Here is an 11008-nt window from a genome sequence, read left to right on the forward strand (position 1 = left end):
CCCTTCCCCCTTCCCCTCTTCCCCTTTCCCCCCTTCCCCCCTTTCCCCCTTCCCCCCTTCCCCCCTTCCCCCCTTTCCCCCTTCCCCCCTTTCCCCTTTCCCCTTTTCCCTTTCCCTTTCCCTCCCTCCTCCCCCTTCCCCCTTCCCCTCTTCCCCCTTCCCCTTCCCTTCCCTTCCCCCCCCTTCCCCAGGTGACCTCACGGTGACATCATGGTGACGTCACGTCCATGTCATCGTGTGTCCCCCCTATCCCCCCCCGTCCCCCCCCCTCCAGGTACTTCTCCAACATCACCTGGGGGCAGCGGGACTTCTCCTTCAACGAGGAGGGCTTCCTCGTCAACCCCTCCCTCGTCGTCATCGCCCTCAACAAGGAGCGCGCCTGGGAGGTGGTGAGTGGCCCCCGGGTGTCCCCGAGGTCCCCAAGGGGTCCCCAATGTCCCCAGGGTGTCATTGTCCCCCCCGTCACCCCCCAACGTGTCACCCCATCAACCCCTCCCTCATCGTCATCACCCTCAACGAGGAGCCTGGGAGGTGGTGAGTGGTCCCCAGGGTGTCCCCAAGGTGTCCCCAAGGTGTCCCCAACATCCCCAGGGTGTCCCCAAGGTGTCCCCATGGTGTCACCGTCACTGGGGGGGGGGGGCTGCGTCACCATCTGGCGCCCCCCAACGTTGTTGTGGTGTCACGATGTGTCACCGTGGTGCGTCCCCGACGGGGTGGCTGGTGACGGTGACACAGACGGTGACGCAGAGATGGTGACACCAAGATGGTGACATCTCCCAGGGTTCCTCTGGGGGGGGGTTCCTCTCCCCTTCCCCCTGGGGGTGTCCCTTTGTCCGGGGGTCCAAGGGGGTGGCCGGTGGGGGTGACACCAAGATGGTGACACGGAGACGGTGACACCGAGATGGTGACATCTCCCAGGGTTCCTCGGGGGGGGGGTTCCTCTCCCCTTCCCCTTCCCCCTGGAGGTGTCCCTCTGTCCGGGGGTCCCCACCGGGGGTGTCCCCGTTGTCACCGTGTCGTGTCCCCCCCCCCCCGCAGGTGGGGAGCTGGGAGGGGGGGGCGGCTGCGCCTGACGCACCCCCCCTGGTCGCGCTACGGGCGGTTCCTGCAGCCGGTGGCCGACGGGCGTCACCTGCGGGTGGCCACCCTGGAGGAGCGGCCCTTCGTCATCGTGGAGGGGGTGGACCCCGTCACCGGCACCTGCATCCGCGACTCCGTGCCCTGCCGCCACCAGCGCAACCGCACGGCGGGGTGAGTGTCCCAAAACGTCCCCAACTGTCCCCAAAATGTCCCTGCCGCCACCAGCGCAACCGCACGGTGGGGTGAGTGTCCCAAAACGTCCCCAACTGTCCCCAAAACTGTCCCCAAAATGTCCCTGCCGCCACCAGCGCAACCGCACGGCGGGGTGAGTGTCCCAAAATGTCCCCGATTGTCCCCAAAACTGTCCCCAAAATGTCCCCAAAATGTCCCTGCCGCCACCAGCGCAACCGCACGGCGGGGTGAGTGTCCCAAAATGTCCCCGATTGTCCCCAAAACTGTCCCCAAAATGTCCCCAAAATGTCCCTGCCGCCACCAGCGCAACCGCACGGCGGGGTGAGTGTCCCAAAATGTCCCCGATTGTCCCCAAAACTGTCCCCAAAATGTCCCTGCCGCCACCAGCGCAACCGCACGGCGGGGTGAGTGTCCCAAAACGTCCCCAACTGTCCCCAAAACTGTCCCCAGTTGTCCCCAAAACTGTCCCCAAAATGTCCCCAACTGTCCCCAAAACTGTCCCCAAAATGTTCCTGCCGCCACCAGCGCAACCGCACGGCGGGGTGAGTGTCCCGAAACGTCCCCAATTGTCCCCAAAATGTCCCCAAAATGTCCCTGCCGCCACCAGCGCAACCGCACGGCGGGGTGAGTGTCCCAAAACGTCCCCAACTGTCCCCAAAACTGTCCCCAAAATGTCCCTGCTGCCACCAGCGCAACCGCACGGCGGGGTGAGTGTCCCAAAACGTCCCCAACTGTCCCCAAAATGTCCCCGATTGTCCCCAAAATGTCCCCAAAATGTCCCTGCCGCCACCAGCGCAACCGCACGGCGGGGTGAGTGTCCCAAAACGTCCCCGATTGTCCCCAAAACTGTCCCCAAAATGTCCCTGCCGCCACCAGCGCAACCGCACGGCGGGGTGAGTGTCCCAAAATGTCCCCGATTGTCCCCAAAACTGTCCCCAAAATGTCCCTGCCGCCACCAGCGCAACCGCACGGCGGGGTGAGCGTCCCAAAACGTCCCCGATTGTCCCCAAAACTGTCCCCAAAATGTCCCTGCCGCCACCAGCGCAACCGCACGGCGGGGTGAGTGTCCCAAAACGTCCCCAACTGTCCCCAAAACTGTCCCCAAAATGTCCCTGCCGCCACCAGCGCAACCGCACGGCGGGGTGAGTGTCCCAAAACGTCCCCAACTGTCCCCAAAATGTCCCTGCCGCCACCAGCGCAACCGCACGGCGGGGTGAGTGTCCCAAAACGTCCCCAACTGTCCCCAAAATGTCCCTGCCGCCACCAGCGCAACCGCACGGCGGGGTGAGTGTCCCAAAACGTCCCCAACTGTCCCCAAAACTGTCCCCAAAATGTCCCCAATTGTCCCCAAAACGTCCCCAACTGTCCCCAAAATGTCCCTGCCGCCACCAGCGCAACCGCACGGCGGGGTGAGTGTCCCAAAACATCCCCAACTGTCCCCAAAACTGTCCCCAAAACGTCCCCAATTGTCCCCAAAACGTCCCCAATTGTCCCCAAAACTGTCCCCAAAATGTCCCTGCCGCCACCAGCGCAACCGCACGGCGGGGTGAGTGTCCCAAAACATCCCCAACTGTCCCCAAAACTGTTCCCAAAACGTCCCCAATTGTCCCCAAAACGTCCCCAATTGTCCCCAAAACTGTCCCCAAAATGTCCCTGCCGCCACCAGCGCAACCGCACGGCGGGGTGAGTGTCCCAAAACGTCCCCAACTGTCCCCAAAATGTCCCTGCCGCCACCAGCGCAACCGCACGGCGGGGTGAGTGTCCCGAAACGTCCCCAACTGTCCCCAAAACTGTCCCCAAAACGTCCCCAATTGTCCCCAAAACGTCCCCAATTGTCCCCAAAACTGTCCCCAAAATGTCCCTGCCGCCACCAGCGCAACCGCACGGCGGGGTGAGTGTCCCAAAACATCCCCAACTGTCCCCAAAACTGTCCCCAAAACGTCCCCAATTGTCCCCAAAACGTCCCCAATTGTCCCCAAAACTGTCCCCAAAATGTCCCTGCCGCCACCAGCGCAACCGCACGGCGGGGTGAGCGTCCCAAAACGTCCCCGATTGTCCCCAAAACTGTCCCCAAAATGTCCCTGCCGCCACCAGCGCAACCGCACGGCGGGGTGAGCGTCCCAAAACGTCCCCAATTGTCCCCAAAACTGTCCCCAAAATGTCCCTGCCGCCACCAGCGCAACCGCACGGCGGGGTGAGTGTCCCAAAACGTCCCCGATTGTCCCCAAAACTGTCCCCAAAATGTCCCTGCCGCCACCAGCGCAACCGCACGGCGGGGTGAGTGTCCCAAAACGTCCCCAACTGTCCCCAAAATGTCCCCAACTGTCCCCAAAACGGTCCCCAAAATGTCCCTGCCGCCACCAGCGCAACCACACGGCGGGGTGAGTGTCCCAAAACGTCCCCAACTGTCCCCAAAATGTCCCTGCCGCCACCAGCGCAACCGCACGGCGGGGTGAGTGCCCCAAAACGTCCCCAATTGTCCCCAAAACGTCCCTGTCCCCAAAACGTCCCTAACTGTCCCCAAAACTGTGTCCCCACCACCATGAGATTGTCCCCAGTGTCCTGGGGGTGCCCCCACCGCCCTGGGGGTGTCCCCAAGTGTCCCCCCCCTCCCCGCAGCCCCCCAACAGGGGTGTCCCCAAGCCTCCCCCCTCCCCACCACCACCCTGGGGGTGCCCCCACCGCCCCGGGGGTGTCCCCAAGTGTCCCCCCCCTCCCCACCACCACTCTGGGGGTGTCCCCACCGCCCCGGGGGTGTCCCCAAGCGTCCCCCCTCCCCACCACCACCCTGGGGGTGTCCCCACCACCCCGGGGGTGTCCCCAAGTGTCCCCCCCCTCCCTGCAGCCCCCCAGCAGGGGTGTCCCCAAGCCTCCCCCCTCCCCACCACCGCCCCAGGGGTGCCCCCATTCTCTTGGGGCGCCCCCATCTCCCTGGTGGGGGTGTCCCCAAGCCTGTCCCCCCCTCCCCACCACCGCCCTGGGGGTGTCCCCAAGTGTCCCCCCCCTCCCCGCAGCCCCCCAACAGGGGTGTCCCCAAGCCTCCCCCCTCCCCACCACCGCCCCGGGGGTGCCCCCATTCTCTTGGGGCGCCCCCATCTCCCTGGTGGGGGTGTCCCCAAGTGTCCCCCCCCCTCCCCACCACCAACCTGGGGGTGTCCCCACCGCCCCGGGGGTGTCCCCAAGCGTCCCCCCTCCCCACCACCACCCTGGGGGTGCCCCCACCGCCCCGGGGGTGTCCCCAAGTGTCCCCCCCCTCCCCACCACCGCCCCGGGGGTGCTCCCCTTCTCTTGGGGCGCCCCCATCTCCCTGGTGGGGGTGTCCCCAAGCCTGTCCCCCCCTCCCCACCACCGCCCTGGGGGTGTCCCCAAGTGTCCCCCCCCTCCCCGCAGCCCCCCAACAGGGGTGTCCCCAAGCCTCCCCCCTCCCCACCACCGCCCCAGGGGTGCCCCCATTCTCTTGGGGCGCCCCCATTTCCATGGTGGGGGTGTCCCCAAGCCTGTCCCCCCCTCCCCGCCACCACTCTGGGGGTGTCCCCAAGTGTCCCCCCCCTGCAGCCCCCCAACAGGGGTGTCCCCAAGTGTCCCCCCCCCCCCCACCACCGCCCCGGGGGTGCCCCCATTCTCTTGGGGCGCCCCCATTTCCATGGTGGGGGTGTCCCCAAGCCTGTGTGTGTGTGTGTGTGTGTGTGTCCCCCCCCAATCCCGCAGGGCCCCCGCGCCCCCCGAGCTGTCGGAGAAGCGCTGCTGCAAGGGCTTCTGCATGGACATCCTGAAGCGCGTGGCCCGGAGCGTGGGCTTCACCTACGACCTCTACCTGGTCACCAACGGCAAGCACGGCAAGAAGATCGACGGCGTCTGGAACGGCATGGTGGGAGAGGTGGGGAACCCCCCCCGGGGGGGCTGAGAGACCCCCCCACACTGCCCGGGGGGGGGCTGAGAGAGACCCCCCCAATACTGCCCCCATGGGGGGGCTCCAGGGACTGGGAGAGATTCCCCCCCCCACACCCCATCTCTGGGGGAGCGATGGTTCTGAAACAGGGTGGGGGGAGAGGTGGGGACCCCCCCCGGGGGGGCTGAGAGACCCCCCCACACTGCCCAGGGGGGGGCTGAGAGAGACCCCCCAGTACTGCCCCCATGGGAGGGCTCCAGGGACTGGGAGAGATCCCCCCCCCACCCCACTTCTGGGGGACCGATGGTTCTGAAACAGGGTGGGGGGAGAGGTGGGGACCCCCCCCGGGGGGGTTGGGGGGCACCCCACGGGGCTGGGGGGGCTGAGAGAGACATGGCCCTGTCCCCTTGTGACCCCCCCTTGTGACCCCCCCTGTGCCCCCCCCAGCTGTTCTGTGGGTGGGTGGACATGGCCCTGCACCCCATGTCCCCCCCCTTGTGACCCCCCCTGTGACCCCCCCCAGGTGTTCTACGGGCGGGCGGACATGGCCCTGTCCCCTGTGACCCCCCCCCCGTGTGTCCCCCCTCCTTGTGACCCCCCCCTTGTGACCCCCCCAGCTGTTCTGTGGGTGGGTGGACATGGCCCTGCACCCCATGTCCCCCCCCTTGTGACCCCCCCCGTGCCCCCCCAGGTGTTCTACGGGCGGGCGGACATGGCCATCGGGTCCCTGACCATCAACGAGGAGCGCTCCGAGATCATCGACTTCACCGTCCCCTTCGTGGAGACCGGCATCAGCGTCATGGTGTCCCGCAGCAACGGCACCGTCTCCCCCTCCGCCTTCCTCGGTGGGACGCGGGGAGGGGGGGGCCGGGGGGGCCGCGGAGGGACGGGGGGACGCGGGGGGACGCGGGGGGACACGGGGGGACGGGGGGATCAGCGTCGCGGTGTCGCAGAGAAATGGCACCGTGTGTCCCCCCCCCCCCCTCCGCCTTCCTCGGGGGGACACAGGGGGACGTGGGGGGGGGGTTGAGGAGGTTGGGGGGACGCGGGGGGGGGTGTCGGGGGGGTCAGGAGGAGGTTGGGGGGGTCGGGGGACATGGGGGGGACGTCGAGGGGACACAGGAAGCTGGGGGGATGGGGATGTGGGGCCATGTGGCCACCCCACACCCCCCCGGTGACACCGTCCCTGTCCCCACACCCCCCCAGTGACGCTGTCCCTGTCCCCCGACTCCCCCAGTGACGCTGTCCCTACACCCCCCCGGTGACGCTGTCCCTGTCCCTACACCCCCCCAGTGATGCTGTCCCTACACCCCCCCGGTGACACCGTCCCTGTCCCTACACCCCCCCAGTGACGCTGTCCCTGTCCCCCGACCCCCCCAGTGACGCTGTCCCTACACCCCCCCAGTGACACCGTCCCTGTCCCTACACCCCCCCAGTGACGCTGTCCCTACACCCCCCCCGGTGACACCATTCCTGCCCCCAGACCCCCCCCGGTGACACCGTCCCCCTGACCCCCCTGGTGACACTGTCCCTGTCCCCCAACTCCCCCGGTGACACTGTCCCTGTCCCCCAACTCCCCCGGTGACACTGTCCCTACACCCCCCCGGTGACACCGTCCCTGTCCCTATACCCCCCCGGTGACACTGTCCCTGTCCCCACACCCCCCCAGTGACACCGTCCCTACACCCCCCCGGTGACACCGTCCCTGTCCCTACACCCCCCCGGGTGACACCGTCCCCGTCCCCAGAGCCCTACAGCCCGGCCGTGTGGGTGATGATGTTCGTCATGTGTCTGACTGTTGTCGCCGTCACCGTCTTCCTCTTCGAGTACTTCAGCCCCGGCGGCTACAACCGCAGCCTGGCCAGCGGCCAGCGTGAGTGGCCACCGCCGGGGGACGGCCCCTTGTCCTCACCGTCACCCGGGGGGCGGGGGGGGGTGTCCCTCACCGTGTCCCCCGTCCCCGCGGTGTCACCTTCTCCCTGTCCCCGGGGTGTCCCCGGCCCCCGCGGTGTGTGTGTCCCCGTGGTGTCACCCCATGTCCCCCCGGTGTCCCTGTGTCCCTGTCTCCATGGTGTTCCCCCGGTGTCCCCCCGGTGTCCCCGTCCCCCCCAGGTGTCCCTGTCCCCGTGGTGTCCCCATCTCTATGTTGTCCCCGGTGTCCCCGTTCCCACCCCGTTCCCCCGGTGTCCTCGTCCCTCCGGTGTCCCCGTGTTGTCCCCACGGTGTCCTTGTCCCCAGTGTCATTGTCCCCACTGTCCCCGTCCCCACATTGTGCTCCCGCTGTCCCCACGGTGTCTCCCCGGTGTCCCCATGGTGTCCCTGTCCCTGTGTCTCCATCCCTACGTTGTCCCCGGTGTCCCCATCCCCACGGTGTCCCCCCGGTGTCCCCATCCCCACGGTGTCCCCGTGGTGTCCCCGTCCCCATGGTGTCCCCATGTTCCCATCCCCACGGTGTCCCCCTGGTGTCCCCGTCCCCCTGGTGTCCCCGTCCCCACGGTGTCCCCATGTTCCCATCCCCACGGTGTCCCCCTGGTGTCCACGTCCCCACGGTGTCCACGTCCCCACAGTGTCCCCGTGGTGTCCCCGTCCCCATGGTGTCCCCATGTTCCCATCCCCACGGTGTCCCCTCCACTGTCCCCGTCCCCATGGTGTCCCCGTGTCCCCGTCCCCACGGTGTCCCCCTGGTGTCCCCATCCCCACGGTGTCCCGGTGGTGTCCCCGTCCCCCTGGTGTCCCCATCCCCACGGTGTCCCCGTGGTGTCCCCGTCCCCACGGCGTCCCCCCGGTGTCCCCAGGCGCGGGGGGCTCCACCTTCACCATCGGGAAGTCCATCTGGCTGCTCTGGGCCTTGGTCTTCAACAACTCGGTGCCGGTGGAGAACCCCAAGGGCACCACCAGCAAGATCATGGTGCTGGTCTGGGCCTTCTTCGCCGTCATCTTCCTCGCCAGCTACACCGCCAACCTGGCCGCCTTCATGATCCAGGAGGAGTACGTCGACACCGTCTCGGGCCTCAGCGACCGCAAGGTGCGGGGACGGGCGGGGGGACACGGCTGACGGGGGGTGGGACACCCGGTGGGACATGGGGTGCGATGGGCAGGGGACATGGGGATGTTGGGGTTGGATGGATGTCAGTGGCTGTTGGTGGCTGTTGGTGGCTGTTGGTGGCTGTTGGGTGTTGGTGTTGGTGGCTGTTGGTGGCTGTTGGAATGTGTTGGCGGCTGTTGGCTGTTGGTGTTGGTGGGTGTTGGTGGCTGTTGGCTGTTGGTGTTGGTGGGTGTTGGTGGCTGTTGGTGTTGGTGGCTGTTGGCTGTTGGTGTTGGTGGGTGTTTGTGTTGGTGGCTGTTGGGTGTTGCTGTTGGTGGCTGTTGGCTGTTGGTGTTGGTGGGTGTTGGTGTTGGTGGGTGTTGGTGTTGGTGGGTGTTGGTGTTGGTGGCTGTTGGCTGTTGGCGGCTGTTGGCTGTTGGTGTTGGTGGGTGTTGGTGTTGGTGGGTGTTGGTGTTGGTGGCTGTTGGCTGTTGGTGGCTGTTGGCTGTTGGCGGCTGTTGGCTGTTGGTGGGTGTTTGTGTTGGTGGCTGTTGGCTGTTGGTGTTGGTGGCTGTTGGTGGCTGTTGGTGGCTGTTGGTGGCTGTTGGTGTTAATGGCCGTTGGTGGGTGCTGGGGGGTGTTGACGGGTGCAGGGGGGTGTTGGGGTGCCGGGGGGGGTGTTGGGGTGTTGGGGTGTGACGTGGGGTGACCCCCCACCGGGGGGGGGTGTTAGTTCCAGCGCCCCCAGGAGCAGTACCCCCCCCTGAAGTTCGGGACGGTGCCCAACGGCAGCACGGAGAAGAACATCCGCAGCAACTACCCCGCCATGCACAGCTACATGGTGCGCTACAACCAGCGCGGGGTGGAGGACGCCCTGCACCACCTCAAAACGGGGTACGGGGGGCGGGGCCTAAGGGGGAGGGGCCTAAGAGGGGGGGCGGGGCCTGAGAGGGGGCTGTGGATGGAGCAAGGGATGGGGAACTGGGCTGGGGAGGGGGGCGGGGCCTTTCGGGGGGGCGGGGCTTGAGGAGGCGGGGTCTGAGGGGGAGGGGCCTGAGGGGGAGGGGCCTAAGAGGGGGGGCGGGGCTCTCACAGGGAGGGGAGGGGCCTAGGAGGGGGGGCGGGGCCTGAGAGGGGGCTGTGGATGGGGCAAGGGATGGGGAACTGGGCTGGGGAGGGGGGCGTGGCCTTTCGGGGGGGCGTGGCCTTTCGGGGGGGCGGGGCTTGAGGAGGCGGGGTCTGAGGGGGAGGGGCCTAGGAGGGAGGGGCGGGGTTCTCACAGGGAAGGGAGGGGAGGGGCCTAGGAGGGGGGGCGGGGCCTGAGAGGGGGCTGTGGATGGAGCAAGGGATGGAGAACTGGGCCGGGGAGGGGGGCGGGGCCTGTCGAGGGGGCGGGGCCTGAGGGGGAGGGGCCTGAGGGGGAGGGGCCTAGGAGGGAGGGGCGGGGCCTGAGGGGGGGGGCGGGGGATACAGGTGAGGCTGTGGGCAGGGCTTGGTGGCTGTGGGCGGGGCTTGGTGGCTGTGGGCGGGGCTTAGGGGTACAGGTGGGGCTGTGGGTGGGGCTTGGTGCCTGTGGGCGGGGCTTAGGGCTATAAATGGGGCTGTGGGCGGGGCTTGGGGGTACAGGTGAGGGTGGGGGTGGGGCTTGGGTGCTGTGGGTGGGGCTTAGGGGTACAGGTGAGGGTGGGGGTGGGGCTTGAGGCCTGTGGGCGGGGCTTAGGGAGTGTGGGCGGGGCTTAGGGCTATAGATGGGGCTTGGGGCCTGTGGGCGGGGGCTTAGGGGTACAGGTGTGGCTGTGGGCAGGGCTTGGGCCTGTGGGCGGGGCTTAGGGCTATAGGTGGGGCTGTGGGCAGGGCTTAGGTGTATGGCTGAGGCTGTGGGTGGGGCTTGGGGGCTGTGGCGGGGCTTAGGGAGTGTGGGCGGGGCTTAGGGCTATAGATGGGGCTTGGGGCCTGTGGCGGGGCTTAGGGGTACACGTGAGGCTGTGGGCGGGGCTTAGGGGTACAGGTGCGGCTGTGGGCAGGGCTTGGGACCTGTGGGCGGGGCTTAGGGAGTGTGGGCGGGGCTTAGGGCTATAGATGGGGCCTGTGGGCAGGGCTTGGGGGTACAGGTAAGGCTGTGGGTGGGGCTTGGGCGCTGTGGGCGGGCTTAGGGGTACAGGTGCGGCTGTGGGCGGGGCTGGGGCCTGTGGGCGGGGCTTGGGGCTATAGATGGGGGCCTGTGGGCAGGGCTTGGGGGTACAGGTAAGGCTGTGGGTGGGGCTTGGGGGGTACAGGTGGGGCTGTGGGCGGGGCCGTGGGCGTGTCCCGTGACGTCACGGAGGGGGGGCGTGGCCTGGGCAGGAAGCTGGACGCCTTCATCTATCTACGACGCGGCGGTGCTGAACTACATGGCGCGGAAGGAGGAGGGCTGCAAACTGGTCACCATCGGCTCCGGGAAGGTCTTCGCCTCCACGGGCTACGGCATCGGGCTGCAGCGCGGCTCCCGCTGGAAGCGGCCCCTCGACCTGGCCCTGCTCCAGCTGCTGGGAGACGGTGGGGGGCCGGGGGGGGGTGTCTGGGAGGGGCTATTGGGCGGGTTTGGGGGGGGTCTGAGGGGCCGGGGAGGGGTTTGGGGGGGGTCTGAGGGGCCGGGGAGGGGTTTGGGGGGGGCTCAGGGGGCTATGGGGGGGTTTGGGGTGGGTCTGAGGGGCCGGGGGGGGGGGCAGTGCAGGGAGGGGCTGGGGGGCCGGGGGGGGGTGTCTGGGAGGGGCTATTGGGGGGGTTTGGGGGGGTCTGAGGGGCCGGGGAAGGGCTGGGGGGTGTTTGCGGGGGGCTCAGGG

General features: G+C 68.1%; 1 protein-coding gene across 1 annotated transcript; it reads left to right on the plus strand.

Moving 5' to 3' along the window:
- Nucleotides 1-274: 274 nt before the first annotated feature.
- On the plus strand, nucleotides 275-10721 carry LOC141478156 (glutamate receptor ionotropic, NMDA 2D-like; the record flags this gene model as incomplete). The annotated part of the gene is given in 9 exon segments (XM_074167275.1): nucleotides 275-389; nucleotides 1039-1062; nucleotides 1064-1251; nucleotides 4981-5149; nucleotides 5853-6006; nucleotides 6909-7034; nucleotides 7957-8186; nucleotides 8920-9080; nucleotides 10534-10721. Coding segments are annotated over 9 exon segments (1355 nt in total), but the record flags the coding sequence as incomplete, so codon positions are not given.
- Between the last annotated feature and the right edge of the window lie 287 nt (nucleotides 10722-11008).

Source organism: Numenius arquata, unplaced genomic scaffold (genome assembly GCF_964106895.1).
Source record: "Numenius arquata unplaced genomic scaffold, bNumArq3.hap1.1 HAP1_SCAFFOLD_1725, whole genome shotgun sequence".
NCBI lineage: Eukaryota > Metazoa > Chordata > Aves > Charadriiformes > Scolopacidae > Numenius > Numenius arquata.